The sequence below is a fragment of the Sarcophilus harrisii genome, chromosome 5, assembly GCF_902635505.1.
Source record: "Sarcophilus harrisii chromosome 5, mSarHar1.11, whole genome shotgun sequence".
NCBI lineage: Eukaryota > Metazoa > Chordata > Mammalia > Dasyuromorphia > Dasyuridae > Sarcophilus > Sarcophilus harrisii.
The window spans coordinates 83,274,021-83,292,318 of record NC_045430.1 but is presented as its reverse complement, the minus strand read 5'-3'; the positions used below and the strand labels follow the sequence as shown (position 1 = coordinate 83,292,318).

The 18,298-nt window shown below is 49.1% G+C and overlaps 2 protein-coding genes across 20 annotated transcripts in view; both read right to left on the bottom strand.

The window, feature by feature from the left end:
* Nucleotides 1–18,285, bottom strand: part of STAC3 (SH3 and cysteine rich domain 3) — a 19,727-nt gene extending 1,442 nt beyond the window's left edge. The window contains exons 1-12 of one of the 8 annotated variants that reach the window (XM_023505357.2): nt 18,214–18,285; nt 12,956–13,019; nt 12,424–12,694; nt 12,068–12,165; nt 11,768–11,843; nt 11,243–11,334; nt 9,119–9,185; nt 8,906–8,955; nt 8,508–8,593; nt 8,288–8,339; nt 8,016–8,153; nt 6,285–7,853 (exon numbers count right to left, since the gene is read on the bottom strand). In XM_023505357.2, the coding sequence (XP_023361125.1) occupies nt 7,755–7,853; nt 8,016–8,153; nt 8,288–8,339; nt 8,508–8,593; nt 8,906–8,955; nt 9,119–9,185; nt 11,243–11,334; nt 11,768–11,843; nt 12,068–12,165; nt 12,424–12,694; nt 12,956–13,018 (1,092 nt within the window). In that variant the 5' untranslated portion in view covers nt 13,019; nt 18,214–18,285 and the 3' untranslated portion in view covers nt 6,285–7,754. Of the gene's footprint in view, nt 1–6,045; nt 7,854–8,015; nt 8,154–8,287; nt 8,340–8,507; nt 8,594–8,905; nt 8,956–9,118; nt 9,186–11,242; nt 11,335–11,767; nt 11,844–12,067; nt 12,166–12,423; nt 12,695–12,955; nt 16,584–18,213 lie in introns of those variants that run through there. The other 7 variants (XM_023505356.2, XM_031941118.1, XM_031941119.1 and 4 more) reach the window with 7 other exon arrangements.
* The window catches only part of R3HDM2 (R3H domain containing 2), a 156,169-nt gene continuing 154,595 nt past the window's right edge, over nt 16,725–18,298 (bottom strand). For all 12 annotated transcript variants that reach the window (XM_031941111.1, XM_031941112.1, XM_031941114.1 and 9 more), the window contains 2 exons: nt 18,214–18,298; nt 16,725–17,210 (listed from right to left, as the gene is read on the bottom strand). In XM_031941111.1, the coding sequence (XP_031796971.1) occupies nt 16,849–17,210; nt 18,214–18,298 (447 nt within the window). In that variant the 3' untranslated portion in view covers nt 16,725–16,848. The remainder of the gene's footprint in view (nt 17,211–18,213) is intronic.

Here is an 18,298-nt window from a genome sequence, read left to right as displayed (position 1 = left end):
GGTATTAGAATGAGGAGTAGAGGAACTAATGGATCCATCAGGGAAAGTATACTATTTACTCTCTTCCCTCTTGTGAAAATGAGAGGGGGAAGGGAAAGGGGTGGGGGGGGAGAGAAAAAAGGAAGGGGAGTCAGTCTAACCGAGAAGGGAAAGGGAGAGGAAAAAGAAAGCAGGGTAACAGGAGGGGGAAGAGAGGGCAGAGTGACTGAGGAATTTACACTAGCGATTGGAGAGGAGGCACAAGTTTAGAGGAAAACAGACTAGACCCGAGATGGAGAGCCAGAAAGTATTAGAGATACCTAAAAACAATAGCTTTGTCTTGCAGACCACCTGTGGGTGATCGGTGGTGGGAGAAGGTGTTTCTGAGTGGGAGGGAGAGGCTCTCTTCACGGCAGTCTCTACATTTTGGGTGGATCATGTGTTTGCTGGAAATGGCCCCTCCCCCACTGCCCCGAGACTCGGATGCAGACGCCGCAAGCTAGGTCTAGCTAGGGAAAGGTGGAAATTGTCTTCCTACAAGTAAGAAACCTCACCCTGAGTGGGTTGATTGTTAGGGGATAATTTCCTACCTGATTCAGAGATACACTTCTACACTTCTGGGTTCCCCCACTGGAAAGCAGCCCCTGTGTCTTCCCCCCAGCTCTGGAGCCAGGGATCACACGCCCTGTGGCTGACAATGCATTCTCCAATAATCCCTTTCCCTTTGAGACTCCTACCCTCCAGACCCTCATCAGGCCAGCAGCGTCTGCTTCTCCCCCTGCCACACCACCTGCAACTCTACTGACAACTTCCTTCCTCCCCTCCCCCCCTTCTTGTCAATGACAGCAGCTAGGCTACTAAGTAATTAGGCTGAAGGGTCCGGTTCTCTCAGCCTCCCTGGAGGATAATGAGATAAAATGTCAGAGACACAGAGAACAAAGGAGAGAGAGAGAGAGAGGGAGAGAGAGAGAGAGAGAGAGAGAGAGAGAGAGAGAGAGAGAGAGAGAGAGAGAGAGAGAGAGGAGACACCGACTATCAGCTTCTGTCTCTCCTCTGATCTTAGCCTCTTTATGTAGTCAGGAGAAGGGGTGGTTTTGAGCTTCACACTTTATCCAAGGGTCTCTCAGATCAGATGCCACTGCCCAGTTCACCCCCCCCCCAATCCCTGCTTTTCTTCACTCCCACTTTCTCATTTCCCTCCCTATCCTTATCCCTATTCCCAACCCCCATGTCTGAGAAGAAAAAAAAAAACCAAACATCCTATTCTTGCCTCTGCCACATCTGTACTGCACATCTGGCTCCAGTATGTCCCACAGCTGGGGGAATAAAAAGGGTGCCAAGGTGGGGAAAGGAAAGAGGGTGACCCCAGAATATGAACCTCTTCTTCCCACCCCCTTCCTATTATGGAAAGAGGACTTAGGAAAAGAAAAAAAAAGTCAGGCAAAGGGACTGTGTTAAGCATCTGAGGGAGGAGATCACCGCTTATTTTAATTCAGGGACCAGATTATATGAAGCCTGAAGGATCCAGTCTACCTAAACCTCCCTGCTTCCTATTTCTTAGTTATTGAGTTTGGGAAGCCCTTAACCAAGTTTCTCTGCCCAGCAATAGCTTTTGCTCTCCATTCTCCTAGCCTCTCCCACCTCCTTCCTTCCTGATCACTTGGGTGCCTCGTCAATCTCGGGAAGAGCTTAAAGAAGGTCTTGGGCATCTTTGCCACCATTTCACCTCTGATTCTTTATCTTTTCATGTTTCTATTATATCTACCTGCCTCGCAGGAAGCTCTGCCCCCCTTCTGATTTTCTTTGTCTCTCTAGCGCTATCTGCCCCCCCCCCCACAATTTGTCTTTGTCTCCACTTTTTCACTTCCCCCGGTTTCTCCCGAGTCTCTGCCCTCTCTCGCTCTATCTTCTTTGTCTCCGTCTCCCTCCATTCCTCCTTCGGTGGCTAACTACCTCTTGCCCGATTTTTCTTTGTCTCTTCCTGTCCCTTCCTTCCTCAATGTTCTGACTGTCTCTGCTGTGTTTCAGCTTCTTTCCCTTTTCATTCTAGTTCCTGACCTAGGTCTTTTTTTTCTCTAGCCCCAGGGCTAACAGCTCCCCCTCCCCTAGTTCCCGAACTGGGGGCGCAGGCTGCCAACCAACTCTGGGGCAGAGCTCTGGTCCCGAGGAGTCATTAGTTGCGGATCAGCTGGGGAAACCTGTCGGGGAGGGAAGGGCTCGGGCCACTCAGTCTGCCTAATTAGCGCGGATTGGGGACCCTCTAACCCACTGCGTATTGAAATGAGTCGGGCCCACTAGGGAGGCGCTGAGGGTGCCGGGCTTCAGTCCGAGCTGCGCCGCATCCTGTGCAGAGCAAAGCCTCGGAGCTCCCCCTGCTGGGCCAGGTGGAAGCTGCCCTGCAGGGCGTTCCCAAGCGACAGAAAAGGGGCCCTTCCAAGAGTCCGGAGCCCCCTGCAGCTCAGTTACCCCCAGTTAGCCACCCCAGTTCATTTGGTGGGAGGAGGTGAGCGGGGTGCGTGTATCTTGGGGCCTAGGTAGGTAATATGGGGACGCACTCAGGGGGGGCCCTGGCAGATCTCCAAAGCCGGGGGGGGGCTCGGGCTCCCTGGACGTTTGGGGCCCGATGGCTAACGCTGGCCTCGCTAGCTCTGGAGAGTTCTGCCAAACTGGCTGGTAGGGGAGGAGGTGGTTGGGCCGGGGGCGTGTAGCGCGAGGCCGGCAGGGGAGCGAAGAAACCGTGGCATTCGCTCCCGCCCCACCCCTCGTAGAGCCGTAGCTACCTCTACCCCCGGACTCCTCCCTCTAGGACGCTGAGGCCCTGGCATTTTGCTCCCAAAGCTTCATCTTCCAAGTCCTCCAGCCAACTTGACGTTACCTTTCCTGTCTCTGCCCATCTGTCCCTCTCATCCCACCCCACCCCCATTCTGACATTAGGACCCCGGGTTGTAGCACTCTCAAGAACATCTCTGAAGTCTCATGCCCCCTTCCCCTTCCCCGCCCCCGTATGGTCTCAGCTTTCCCCGTTGCAGCTGGAGGGAGGAGGTGGCGTCCAGGAAGGAAGACAAATCAGCATCTGCTCGGGAGCTGCTTCCTCCCCCTCCCCACCGCCCGCCCCGCCGTCCCCCTCTCCCTGACCCCCCTCTCCCGCTATTAAGGGAGCTGGGTCCCGAGGCTCCGAGATGTGCATTATTGCATCAGCCAGACAGGAGCGGAGACGGAGAGCGAGAGAGACAAAGACATCCGCACCATCTGTTTATGCAAAGCGCTCTCCCGCTGGGGGACCCAGGCATCCCGGCCCGCGGTCCCAGCCCTCCTCCCCTCGGCTCGGGGCATGAGGTCGTGAGCTCTATTCCCCCAGCCCCTGCTCCCCCTTCCCCCCACGGCACGTCTTTGATCCCCCCTAACTCCTTGACTCCCCCTCCCGCGCCCTGGTGAGGGTGGTGGGGGCGGAGGGGGTGTCGGCGGTGATGGGGATTTGTTGATGTGATTGGAGCGGACGCGGCTGTTTCTTCAATAATGGATGGAGATGATGGAGGCAGCGGAGCCGGGAGCTAGGCCGGGAGAGGAGAGAGGAATAGAAATGGGGAAGAGGAGGAAATAGGAGGGGGCGACACACACACAAACAATCCGTCACTTTGTCACACGGACACATACAGCGCGTCTCACACCCAGGCACGCGCCCACGCCCTGTCACCGAGATACAAACACACCCGACTCGCTCTCACACAGGCTCACACCGAGACAGAGAGACAAAAGGACAGACACAAAGGGACGGCCACAGCCAGACTTGAAGACTCCTCCTATGTACACAGTGTCCGTCAGTCCTTCCCTCGGTTCCTCAATTGGGCCCTCTCCAGCTCGCCAGGCAAAGGGGGGCAGGTTGGGGCTCCCGGAGGATGGTGGCCTCGTTAGCGGTGTAATGAGGTCGTGGTGACACGAGGTGCCTCCGGCTGTTGACTCAACAGCTTCCTGCAGCCCCAGCTTAGCTCGGGGCTCCTGGGAGGCCCAAGCCACATTTGGTGCTTCCCCTTACTGGAGGAAGCTCAGAGGCTTCAGCCCCTCGAGTTTCCACCAGGGTGCCCCCTCCCTGGACAGGGGTGGGGGGAGGAAGTGAATTCATGGAGGGACCTCCCTGGGATGGGAATAGGGCTTATCTTCAGAGAACATAGAATAGTAGTTGCCGTTGTTAATGCAAATAGGGGACCCTCTGCAGGAACCCCTGGGTCCCTCCAGCGACACATTCCCCCAATCCCTGGCAAGCCTTGTAAGGGTGGTACATCATAATGCAAATTGAGTTTATGCAAACGAAAGGAACCACTAGAGGGATTTAGGGAAAGGCCCAGACTGGAATAGGGCTGGAGAAGGAGGCAAGAATTGGGGAAGCAGCCCCATAGAAGGGTTAAAGATGAGCTGGTCTAAAGGGCAGAAGCATCGCAGGGTTGAGGTGAATCAGGGCTCTGGGTAGGACTCCGACCCCTCTTCCTGGTCTCCAACATTGCTGTTCAACTCTAACTTTGCCAAGTCTCACCTTTTCTATTTCTTGTGATGGGAGGGCTGGGGGGAGGGAAGAGTTAGTTGGAACTCAAGAGTTAGAATTATGGAATGGCTGGAAGACATGTTAGAGGTCAGATAGTTTGATCGCTTAATTTTGTAGCTAAAGAAACCAAAGTTGGACAGTTGAGTAAGTAGGACTGGGATTTGAACCTGGATGTCCCGATTCCTAATTCCAGGGCTCTTTCCACCAGGGCAAGATATATTCTTTGTTTAGTTTAAGAGGGAGGATGAGACCCAGCCCGCTTCAGTCCATCGAGAGCCTAGTGGACAGTCAGCCTTAAAGCCAACCTGTTTTCAATTCAGTCCGATTTCTGGGCTAGACTTCTAACCTTTGCTGAAGATCGAATCATTTATCATAGCTACCAGGGAGGGGGTGTTCTGGGAGGTCTGGGACACTAGCTCCACTTGTCCCTTCCTAACACTTCTAGTGGCTCCTCCAGGAGGCTGGTTTTGCATTCTGAGCCTGGGTTGGGGGTTGCGACTTAGTAAGGGTGGCCACCCAACCAGAAGCCTGGTTGCGATTTGGATTCAATACACTGTGTAATCAACCATGTAAGGGGAATCCCAATACATATTATTTTCCTCTTAGTTTCTACAGTTGACCTCAATGACCTTAACCCTCCCCCCCCCAAAAAAAAACCACTCGTACACTCCCATCCCGCCTCCCAATCTGTATTCTCCCTGCTCCCACCCCCGCCCCCTCCGCCTCTCGGGCCCTTTGCTTAATTTCCTATTAACTGCTGATAAATCCAATTAAACCTCCGCTCTAATTAGGGACAGCTGCCGGCTCCGAGAGGGGAGTGAAACCCTCCCCCCCCACACACACCCCTCGGTGTGTGTGTGTAAGCAGGGTGGGAGGGAGTGGAGAACAGCAGCCCTCGCGGGTTTCCCGACCCCCCAGCATGGCAGCAAATGAGCCGGCAAATTGGTTTCGCTTCAGTGTTGTAAGGGGGTGGGAGATATCTCTCCCCCCACTCCATTCTCCAGGACTTCCCTCGGGTCTGCTCCGACTCTCACAATTTATTCTCCGCAGAGATAGGAACACGAGTTTGTGTGGAGGAGGGGGTGGGGTGGGGGGGAGAAGCATTGGCCGACCCGATGTCACTTTTACTTTCCACACCTTCTCCCAATGCCTGAGTGAATCCTAATAACGGACTTGGAGGATCCTCTGGGTGGGCATCGGAAGTAATGGGAGAGGAAGAGCGCAGGGGGGCTGGACTGGAGAACTTCGTCTCCAGCGACTAGACTACTTGGAGCCCCCCTCTAAGCCCCATTTTCAAGATTTAAAAGATAAGGGAAGGGAGTGGGGCGCGGCCTTTCTCAAGACGTTTGCCCTTGGGTCTTTAGCCTCCAGTATATGCGGAGGAATTAGGTGCCGAGAGCTCTAGTGGGACTGGCCTCCAGACTCCAGTGTCTTTCTCTACTTTGGTTTGTGGGTAGGAGGGGAGCTCCTTAAATATATCCCCGGATCCCGCCCCCTCCAACCCAGCTGAGCCTCCTCCTTCCCCCCCTTCCTTGCCACCAGCAGCAGATGGTGCCTAGGCTCCCGCTGCCAACCTTGCCAAGCGGTGCCAACCTCAGGCCTAACAGAGGCTGGATGGAAAAGGAGTCTCAGGGCAGACACACACCTTTTTTCTTAAAACGGACACCCTCCCCCCCCAATACTCTGAAGCCTACCTCCGTATTCTCTCTCCAGCCATTCCTAGACCCAAATTAAAATTCCTACCCTTTTATTCTTTCCCTCCCCTTACCTTCCTAGTCCCTGCCACCTGCCGCCTGTGACCCGGTCTGGCATATTGGCATATTTGCATATGCAAATCATAACATTTGCATACGGCAAGCCACGGGAGGACCTGGACGGGGAGTCTTGTTTGCGCGCGCGCGCTCGCTCTCTCTCACATACACTCTGGGTCCGGGAAGCTTTTGGGGTGGGGACAGGAGAGACCTCCGCCCTTCATCTGCCCCCGGCCAAGCTCCGTTTCCCTCAGGACGCAAGTTGCTATGGAAACAGCACGCCCCCAACACACACACACACACACACACACTCACTCACTCACACTCCATCTCTAACGGAGATCTTCTACCTCCCCCTGGCGGCCTCTCCTGGGCCCAATCCTCGGGTGGGATGCGGGGCGGGGCGGGGCGGACCCCAGCACGACTGGTGTGTCTGTCTGTGAAACTCCTAAATCGTACGGCCTGGGGCTCTTTCCCCCTTCGCTGGAGAAACACTGACGCTGTTTCCAGACCCCGCTGGCCGCCCTGGTCCTGGGGGAGGGGGTCACTTAGCTACAACGCCCCCATTCCATTGTAATCCTTCCCCCAATTTTTTTTTTTTAAGCCTAATGTATTCACTCAACAAACAGAAACGAAACGCCAGCTGTTATCTTACTCCTCATGTAACCAATTCTCAGGCATTATTTGACTTTTTTAATCTCCTGCTGGACTGGAGTGCCCGGGAGGGCAGAGATTCTGCCTTATATTTCTCTTTGTTCCCTATTATGTCACCTACGAAAGAGCTAGGGCATAGAAGCTATTCAGTAGTTTTTTTTCCACTTTCAAATTTATTTTTTTAAGCTGCCCAGTTCAACTTTCTGGTAATTATTTTTAATTGATATATTGTTTTTACAACAATCTCATTTCTGAATAGAATACTGTCCTCCTTTCAGGCAATTCTTGCCTTGTAACAAAGATTTTAAAAAGAAAAAAAAGACCCTAAATTTAAAGAAAGAAAATTTTCCAACCCTTTCCCCACAAAACTTTAATGAACTAAAGGGCTTTACTTGCAACTTAAGTCTCCTGTGATTCCCTCCTCCCCATCTACCTAGACCTAAAAGAGGTCTTTCCTACTTCTCCCCAGCATCAATCTCCAGTGTGCAAGTTCAGGGAAGAAGCTTCAGAGGGAGAGTTCTTGTTGGGGAAAGGGTGTCCGTCCCTGCATGCCCAGTTCAGTAAGTCTCACACTAGGGAGGTGAGTTTAAGGGGGAACCAGCCCTCTTAGAAGATAGCCCCAGCTGGAACTGAGCTGCCCCTGAACTGAGCTGAACTGCTACCCCTTCCTACAATTCTGCCCCAAGTGGTGTTTGAGAGTGTTTCCTCCTAGATAGAAGGAAAGCTTCTTGAGGGCAGGGCCTTTTGTTTTTATCTTTGTAAATCACATAGTGCCTGGCACATAGTAGGCACTGAATAATATGATCCTGGATTAATTGAGGGCACCTGAACCCCTAAATTTCCTCCAGAAAGTCAGTGGGAAATAGTCCCACCTTTCGACCAGTGTAGACTTTGACATAGCCACCAGCTTCGTCCCCTTTCTGCACCACAATCTGGAAGAGGAGGGGACAGAGAAGGAGATTAGGATTTGGGGACAGGGACAGGTTACTTCAAGATTTAGGATTCCCAGGGGTTCCCAAACTGGAAGGGTTCTGGGGTAACAGACAATTGGTGGAGAAGGGATAGGAGATAGTAATTGGATTAAGGAGAGTCACCTGGTCCTTCTTGAGTGTTATCTGCCCAATTTCACGATTTCCCACAAACGATCTAGTCACCCGGTGTACCCGTTCACCAGCCCTGACTCGGATGATGAAGTTTTGGGGAAAAAATCCGATCTTCTCCCCAATTTTGCCCTGAGGGAAAGAATAAGAAGTAGTGAGAAGGGGGGAGGGGTACTGGTTCATAACCTCTGGAAATCGGTAAGAGATGGAAGGTCAAAACAACCCACCCTCTATAACTCTAGTCCAGTCTGTGTTCCCTCTCTTACCCGCCACCACTCCTCATTAGAGTCATCAATGACAGTGATTTTCTCTCCAGGTCTAGAATAAAAACCAGAAAAGACTATAAGATAAAGTAGTCTTCTTCTACTTAAATATATGGAACCTCAAAAGAGATGATGGGATGATGACTGAATCCCACCCCTGAGCTTCCCCTCCGCTTTGCATATAAATATATATTATTTTTTCTTTCCCCTCCTTTGCCCTCACGGGAAGTCCAGATCATCCTTTTCCAAAGCCTTGAACCGATAGAGAGCCACAAAGTAATGAGACTGCTGGAATCCAGGCTGCTTGTTCTGGGGAGCATAAGAAAGAAAGATGTAATGAATTTCAATTCTATTGAATCTAGAGCTATTTTAATCCAAGTGATAAGGGCTCCAAACTAGGAAAGGGATCTTCCCCAACAAAGCCACAAACATTTCATCTTATCACAAAAGTCTCCAATTTTGGAGTTATCTTAGGGAGTTGGTGCAGAATGTAAATGGGAATACTTAAGGAGTGTCACCATCAGAACTAATAGGTACTGACTAATGGTTATGAATGGGGTAGGAAGAATGAGAGGTAAGTAGAGCAGGACTAGTTGAGGAGGGATGGAGGAAAATCCTTACTTTGTCTTCAGCAGTCTTCTTGTCGGTCTTCTTGTCTCCCTCTGGATTTCCTACAGTTGGGGACAGACATCTTGAATCCGAGAGCACCTCCCTTTCAACTTTTTTTGCCAACCAAAGTGTCTCTTCCAGCTCTGCCTTGGCCACCCCTGATCTTACCTACACCACAGTCCACAGTTAGCACCTTGTCCTAATGGGAAACAGGATTTTACTCACCAGCTTGGGGTTTTCCTTCCTCAGTTTTGGGGGCTTCTGGCTCCTCCTCCATCATAGCTGCTAGGGGCTAAAGGAAGAGAGCCTCAGAATTAAGGAGTGGATGAGGGGTGTCATAGCTTTCCCTTTTTCTTTAACCTAAAATCCAGGTTTGGCAGGGAATTTAAAGGTCATCCAATGCAATGAAAAAATTTCTTCTACTTGCTTGAGAGAACAGTGAATCTCTCTCCTTTCATGTTTCCAATCACAAGCCTACTTTGTAAGGGCAGCCCATTCTATAATGCAGACAGATTCTAATGTTTAAGAGTTTTCATTAATGAGGCAAAATTCCCTTCCCTGAATAATATACATTCTAATTTACAGATGTGATCCTATCACTCCCATGAGCAGGCCTTTCTCTGCCTATCTGTTGCCTGTTTGTTTGCTCCCTGGTATAAAAATTCTAGCTTTTGGAAGGCAGGGACTGTGTCATTTTCCATTTCTGAATCCCCAGAAGACACTGAGCTTTGGCATTCATTAATAAACGTGAGATGAACTGAAATTGCTATCCAACGACAGTGGAGCTGTCACTCCACTCTCCAAACTGGACCGAGGGCCATGCTTGGGAGGAACCAGGTCACTTAGCCATTGAAGTGGTTGTGTATCTTCATCTTCACCCTGATCATTTGTGCTCTGCCCTCCAAGCAAAAAATCTCTCTTCCACCTCTTTCTCAGAAAACTATAATCAAATCATTACCACCAGACCCTCTGGAAAGGGAGTTAGTGGCTTGCCTTGTAGTTCCAGTAACCATCTTTGTGACTTCGAGACCCATAACTGCCTTCCCTTGCCACCCTCTCCCCCAAAATGTGTTGTCTTCCTGACAACATATCTATGTATATCTATATCTATATATATAATATAATTGGGAATATAAGCTAGTTGAGTGCCTGGACTGTCTCAATTTCATAATGTACTTTAGCACAATGCCTGGCATTTGGCAAACATTTCATAAATCCTTTTCATTTATTCATGATTCTAGTTCAGTTTTCTGGAACCAAATAGAACATGGATATCTTCCATATGACAGTCCCTCAAATATCTGAAGATGGTGATTATACTTCATTTAACTTAGACCTAATACTTTCTAAACAACTGCTCCCTATGAAAGGACTTCAAGTGTCTTTAATAATAATAGTAGCTAGCATTTGCTGTTATCATCCTCATTTTACAAATGATAAAGGGTAAGTGGTTTGCCCAAGATCCCAGTATCTGAGGATTTCCCAAGTCCAATTCACTGTACCACCTAGCTTCCACTTGACTGATACATAGTCTGATTAAAAAGTCTCTCCTTTTCCATGGAACCTTTGAATGAGGCAAAACAGGAAAGGAATAGGGTCAGGGGAATGTAAACGATGTAACCAATGGTACATTTACTCCTACTGAGTTTCCTCTTGTTGGTTTTAGGGATTTTTCAGCCCTAAAAGATGCTGTAATTCTGACAGCACATATATTAGTTCTCCCTCCCTGCTTCCTGTCTTCCATACACCAGATAAACCTATAGTTCAAGGTCTAAGATAGGGCACAAAAGCACTTCCCAAGAATATTCAGCAATGCCTTGCTTAAGTCAAGACATAACAAATACCTCCCTGAGCTATTAGTCTGGTTCACTTTACCAGAAAGTGAAACAAAGTCAGTCTAGCAGCAATAAATTTCTCTCTTCCTAAAAGCATCCTACATGGTAACCTCATCACAGAGACCAACTACTGTTCTCTCCCCAAGGCTGGATGGTTCTAAGGGGATAGTGTGGAGAATCTAGAGTATCTTGGTACCAACGGTCAGGAAAAGTTGAGTTCAAATGTGACCTCTGACATTTACTTAGCTGCATGGTTCTGAGCAAGTCTCTTAATTTTGCCTATGTTCATTTCTTTGTCTATAAAATTGGGATGGTAACACTATCACCTACCTTCCAGGAATGTTGGGATTAAATGAGATTTTTTTAAGGGTTTTGCAAACCTGAAAGTGCTACAGAAATGTCAGCTGATATTACTATTATTCTTAGGCATTCCTGAGAATGAGGATTCTCTGAAGAACAACCTTTGGAGGTCTCAAGGTCTGGGGGGTTGGGAGGGGTGGCAGAAGAGGCTCACATTCTTCTTGTCTGCTTGTCCCTTTTTCCGCTCTTTGTTTGCCATGATCACTCCAGTTCGAAGTGTCTCAAAAACGGGGTCGTTTCGGTTGGCTAGGAGCAAAAGGGGGATGGGAAAGAAAAGGAAATGTTACTGGCAGTAAGGAAGGGCCTACAGGAAGAGCTGATCATCCTCTGTGGAAGACAGGTGGACTGAGTAGATGCCCAGGAGTCTTACTTTCTACTCAGAATTCAGGGAGACTTGAGCCCCAAAGCACAGGGCTTGTAGTCAAGATAAGTATGGGTTCTTTCAAGAGTCTGCAAGCTGCAGTAGCTAGATATTTCAGGATAAGAATAAAACCAGAATATGCAGAACTTGGGCACCAAGAAACCTCAAAGCCTTAAGTTGCAGTTTCCTAAGTCAGGAGTGATACAGTCCTAGTGACCAAGAGGCTTCCAGACCACAGGAATGATCAATCTTCTGGCATATTTCCCTCTATCACAACTCCTGCCCCACAGTTTGAGTAGAGAAATGAAGGAAACTTACAGAGTAGGTCCTTGACACAGGCATATTGCTGGTCGCTATAGAGTGGAGAACTATAGGCACGGCGGAAACCAGGAGGCTGTGAGGAAGATATAAAGGTGAATGAGACAAGGAGATGGGGCTCTGATCTAAGAGCCCCAACTGGGCCACCGGGAACTTTCCATCTTTATCAGGGAGGGCTTGTCCTGTAAGAGTAGGACTGGGGAAGCAGACACCAAGGAACAAATAGGGGTAACTTATCCAGGGTACAGTTGTCCTCAACAGTACCCTCCACCCCCTCCCATGCTCCCAGAGCTAACTCACAATCTTGCCAAAGCATCTCTGCATCTCCACAAAGGACTGGCAGTGCTCATGGATATTGGTTTTGCAGTTCTTGCACCGTAGCCCAAATTTGTTGTTAACTTGGTAGAGGGAAAAAACATTTGCATGAGACCACAAAATCCTTCCCTAGTCCTCTGCTGCCAGAATCATCCTATTCCCTAGCGACTCTTATTCATTTCTTAGACCTTCTCGACCTATCCAGGCTTCTTTAACTACATCCATGACAAACCCCACCTTCATTTAAACTTGTGCAATGTTGAGCTCTTTCTCCCAGTCCATTCAATCCACAATCCCACAAAACTTTACACATCCCATTTTCCTCCATTTCCCAGACTCACGAACAATCATTCTGGCACAGACATCACAGAATTTGGGCTTCTTAAAGAAATGATCTTTGAACTTGTGGGGCTTGTCATTGACAGGCTTAGGGGGTTCAGGGGGCGGCTCCTTCTCCTCTTCCTCCTCTTCCTCTTCTTCCTCCTCATAGATGTAGTAGATGGGTCCCCCTTGAGCCCCTACAGCCTCCCCATTGGCCTGGGGCTCAGGGGGGAGCTCCATCTCCTTTTTTTCTACTGTCTCCTTCCTGAATAATTGCTTCAGCCTCTGTAGCTAGGGAGGAGCAGAGAGAAGGTTCAGACAAATTCCACCTTGTTAAGCTTAAGTTAAAGCCCACCCAGGAAATGTTCTGGGTTAAGGGATAGGATGTCGGAAGGAATGGGGCACAGAGATGTACCATAAATGAATTTAGGTATAACTGAGATGATCCCCACAGTCCTAGGCTCTATAGCCATCAATTCAGTTACTTTTCCTCAGAAGACTGTAGTATGCCCTCCCACCTATCAAAGTCCTGTGTCAAAGGCTTAAACTCACCCCACTCTTTGGTGTTTCCGCTGCGAAGGATTTAGGGGAATCCAAGACTTCCTTTTCTGTCATCCTACAAGAGTGAGGATCCCAATGTAGATTCTTCATCCTTCCTTACCTCCCCTCCCCCCCCCCTTTCTTATTCCTAGGGACTCACCTCTGGAATAGGACAAATAGAGCTTTGGGAAGAGAACTGCAGGTCTCTTAAGGTGAGAGACACACAAAGAGGGTCTCCATTCCCCTCTTCCAGAATGAGAAACTAAACAAAGGAGCCTAAACAAGGAGATTCCATAAAGGGCTCAGACTGGAAGATTACAGAGGCAGGCTATCTCCATTCCCATATAGAAGTTCCATTAAGACAGAAACTTCTCATTTTAGGGAGGGGTGAAGACTCCTTAGAGGCTTTTTCTTTTCTTCAAGGCTATAGGCACGATCCCATGTAACTTTTCCTGAATTCCTTTCCCTCCTCCCCCAAATTCTCACTTTAGAGTAGAGAGGTAGAGGATTCCAGGTCCCCTCAACTCTGGGCTATTGTTCTTCTCTGGGGATGGGAGAGGGTTTTAACACTACCTCCATGTCAGGCCCTGTCCCAGCCTGCTTTGGGGGTTAGCTATTTTTAAGTTTTCAATGTAATATGACCTCCCTCCTCTACTACTCTATTCCTTGGACATTAATTCCCCAACCTCTTTCCTGATCCAACTCCTTCTTCAGGGAAAGAAATAGCTGTAATCAGTACACCCCAAACTTCTTAATAGCCAGGTAAGGAAAATGGGAGAGGTAAATTGGCTGAGGGGTGGGGGAACCCAAGCAGCCATGGTCTGGTAACTAGTAGGAAAAGGCAACTTACGTTTGGGACTCCCTACGTCAGTCCACAGCCAGTGGAGGAAAGAGGATGCCAGGTTAGGAAGCTTGTGTTGGTGTTGGATAGGGATGGAAAAGGAAGGCTCTGTCCTCTTGCCTGGGGGGCTTTATACCCCCAAAATACCCTTGATGCTCACGTCTCCCCAGCTGGTGTTTGCAGACCTGGCCTCTCCCTTTAGCGTCACAGTTTAAGTGACAGGGCTAGAGGAGAGTGGACAGCTGAGCAACACAGCTGACACAGAGAAATTGGAAACTAAAAGGCCTGGGGCAGTGTTGGACCCTGCCCTCCCCCCCCAAATCTCTTCAGTCACAACAGCGGCCTATCCCCACCTCTTCACCTATGTTCAGTATAGTGGTAACTAAGCTTACAGGAGGTAACTCAGCCTCTATTTCCAGTCCCTTTCCAGGAGATTTTTAGAGGATTAAAAAGACAGACTACAACTTGCCCCTCCTCCACTTCGAAAGACAGATACTACCTCATTTCTATCTATTCCAGGCTCAGCCTTAGAAGCCATAGGCTACTGGGTTCAACTCCAACTATTCACATCATTGTTCCCCAAATCTTCATAGAGCATCTACATTCTGAATTTTCCAAGAGGGGCTTTTTGTCCTTTTATGAACACTTCAGGCAGATGGAACTCTAGGCTCAGAACTGGGACAGGGAATAAAGACAATTCAAGGACTTCAGTGTGACTTCTCAATGAGACATGTCCATTCCTCCTCCTTGGTGAGGGGAAAGGGGCAGTTCACCTGTCTCGCAATCTAATAGGTCCCGTTTCTTCAATCATCTCTGCACATTCCTCTCAATCTTCCACCCCAATTAAGCTGTTAGGGGGCTGAGACTGACTCATTGAAAGTGGTCTTGGATCTATATGTGGAAAGGGAACTAAGAATAACAACAACCCAAATAACCAAAGAGGCAGAGAGGGTAGGGAGAGGGGGAGATGTCTACATATGGTTTCAGCTACTTAGGAAAATGTATACCAGTATACTACTTACTGCTCCTTTCATCATGAAAGTCAAGAAGATGACCCTCCCATTCCCCTCTCTGATGACTCTCAACATTCTGATCCACCCACAGCCGGATGTCCCACAAGGTGGACTTAACAAATATGGCCAACGTGTACCTGAAGGGAATTCCACAGAATCATGGGATATCAGATTTCTACAATGAGAAGAGACCTGAAAAGTCATCTAGTTCAACCCCCTCTTTTTATAGATGAAACCCAAAGACCTTGTGACTTGCCCAAAGTCACCCAGATAAGTAACTGAACTAGCAGAGTTCCAACCCAGGCCCTCTGACTTCAAGCTCAGGGTTCTTTCCACTGTACCTGGTCATCCTTTTTCTATTAGTTGGGAGCGGGGGGCACAGCTTGGTGGGGAGGTACTCCTACCTACCACAGCAGAGAACGCGTTGTTAATGACAACATATTGCCTCACCAATTCCAAGATCTGAAGACTCTCTAACAGCTGGATTAGATTGGAGGAAGGGTCAGAAGAAAAGTCCAACAGAGAAGCTTAAAATGATGACAGATACCCAGCCCCAAATGAAATTCCTGACTCAACATATGCATGAGCTCACCCCATTCCTGTTCCCTCCTACATGGGGTCCAGTGGGGTGACCATAAGTTTCTGGGGAATGAGGTTCTATGCAGTCTGGACTTAAAGGTGGATTTACTTCTAGACATCTGAGTTTTTAGACATCTTAGAACTGAGGGCAACCTGAGGACAGTGAGATTTAAGGCAGGGCATAAGGGCCAAAAAGGGCATATAGCATAGGGCTATTTTGTTAGACATGATTTTTTTTCTCTCTCTCTCTCTCTCTCTCTTCTGTATGTAGGGGGTAATGAGACTATCCTGGCTGACTGAGGGAACCAAATAACACAGGTTCTACAAATGCAGCTTTTATTTCAGGGAACACTTACTCCCCTATTACTTGCCAGCACAGAATTAAAAAAGACTTCAAGGGAAAAGTGGAAGACGGGGGCTGGGCCAGTAACTCAGTTGCATTCATGTCCAAACTCCAAGCTGACCCATCAGGGCCTTGAAGCAGAAGGTTCAGCCACCTACAGGAACAGGTGGAAGATTGAGGGGAGACTGAAGAGGATGGCAGGATCACAACCAATTGGAAGGCAGCCCCACTCCACTCTATCCCAAATCCTTCCCTGCAACCCCCTCCCAAGGGCAGTAACAGAGAAACCAGGACTGACGTCCAGTGACAGATGATTTTCTTTTATATTTAAAAACAAAACAAAAAATAAAATAAAATAAAACCCCCCAAACAACCCCCCAAAACAAACAAAAAAACCCAGATTAAATAAAATTTACAGTGAACATACCCAGCAAACATCTGTATGTGCAATTAAATACTGTGTCTGTTACTGCGGCACGAACCTCAAACAAACAATATACAAGTGTTCTGGGGGGCTGGGGTGGATAGAGGAGGGGTAGGCACAGGTTTTAACTCATGGGATAAGGGAGACAAGATGGGGGGAAGTGAAAGGAGGGGGGAAATCAATTTATTTTTTTCTTCTTAATTCTGTCCATATAAATATATTCATAAAGACCAAAAAGAGGAAGAGGAGATGGGGTGGCAGGAGAAAGGGAGGAATGGGGGAGTGTAAGACCCCTCCATACCACCCCCCCAAAATGAAAGAAATGCATTGGGGGCCAGGATGGGGAAAAGGGGATGTCCAAAAAAGGAGGGAGAGGGAGGCAGAGAGGAGAGAAGCCACCTGGAAAAAGAGAGGGAAAAGGTGGCAAAGAAAACCCCAGACTGAGTCCAGTGTGTGTGTGTGTGTGTGTTTATGTGTGCGCGCGCGCATGTGCATGTGCGTGTGTGTGTGTGTGCACGCGTGTGCATGCACGGGCACCTGTCTCTCTGTCTCTCTGTCCTCAGTCTCCATTTCTGTCTCGGGGTCCCTAGCTCTGTGTGTGTCCATGTCTGTCTGGAGCAACATCTCCATCTGTGCTTTTTCTGCATTCCCTTGCCCACACCGCCCTGCCCCAACCCGTGGTGCTGGCCTCTTCCCCTCCTCTGCCTATTGGGAGCTGGCCCGCTCCAGGATCCTCAGGTCATAGTTCTTTTTGGCCACTCGAAGTTTGAAGCGACTCACGGAGTTGTTGAGGCGGAGGGAGGCGTTCTGGGCCGCCAGGGGGCTGGGGAACACAGCCACGATGGTGTATAAGGCAGCGAGGTCTGTGTGCCGGCCATTCTCGGCAGTCCCGTTGTTGTCCCCCCCACCCCCCCCACTGCCCCCGCCCCCGCCGCCTGGCAGCCCCTGAGCGTCCTTGAGCCACTGGATCTTGGCGCCGGACATGGCGAGCTGCGTGAAGAGTTTGTCGGCCTCTGTGCGGGTGATGCCCTCAGGGAGATCTGTCACCTCCAACACCCGCCCCAGGACTGGAAGGGGGAGAGAGGATGTGGCTGTGAGGGGCGGAGGGGGCAGGGGGAGGTGGGGACTGGACAGTGTCCTGGCAGAGAAGGATCCAACTGACCAAGTCCATATACACTGTTCCTAGAAATCCCACCTCCCCCCATCTCTATTCCCACCCAACCTCCCTAACTACCCTCCCACCCTCACTTCATCCTCTCTCTCTCTCTCCAGCCTTTGATTTAGGGCAGCAAAAAATAAAATAAATAAAAACAAATTAACCTTTTCCTCCCAGATATATATGAGACAAAAGGATCATCAAGATTATGTAGATATGGACTAGCTTGGAAACCTATGCCTTTCCTTGAGTGACCCTGTCTTAAAGGAAGTTTAGGTATAGGAATGTTTCTTTTTTGATATATTCATAACAATCTGGGGCTATTTTGGGGTGGAGAAAAACAGTCTATACATGCCAGCATACACTAACTATTTTTAAAGGATGATATCAACAGATAGGTTTTCAACCTTTAATCTGCTGGACAGAATCCTCTTTGCATTATCCAGAGAAAAAGTTTTCAAAATATTTTTCTTTCTATCACCCACTTAGTTCCCTACATGAATCTGCTAAACTGCTCAAAGTGGGGAAACCAGGCCTTAATCCCTTAAAGATCTTTCTACCTCAAAGGAAGGGGGGAAATCATTCTCCAAAACTCCCCACTGATTTTTCCCCATCTCCAGGCTCCTTACAATCCAAAGGTGTGGACGGGGTTGCACCTCAGAAGATTTTTTTGCTAACATTAGCCTTGGCCAATACCACCACCTTTCCTGGCAGCTGGGGCAGCTAGGTAAAGAGGGAAACCAAGACATTCCATCTCTCCTTTGTCTCTTCCTTGGCCCTGGGCACAGAAGGTTGTCACCACTGTAAATGATCCCCTCCCACCTCCCTTGCTACTGGAATCTATTCACCCTCATTGGGCCTACAAGGATGATAAGTGTGCCTAAGGTGCCCTTTCCCAGCATACAGACACTCACCAACATCTGCAGTCCCCAGGTCGGTGGAGGCAGATTTGAGTGCCTGCCTCTTCCCTCGGTTTCCATGCTTCATTCCAGTCTGTCC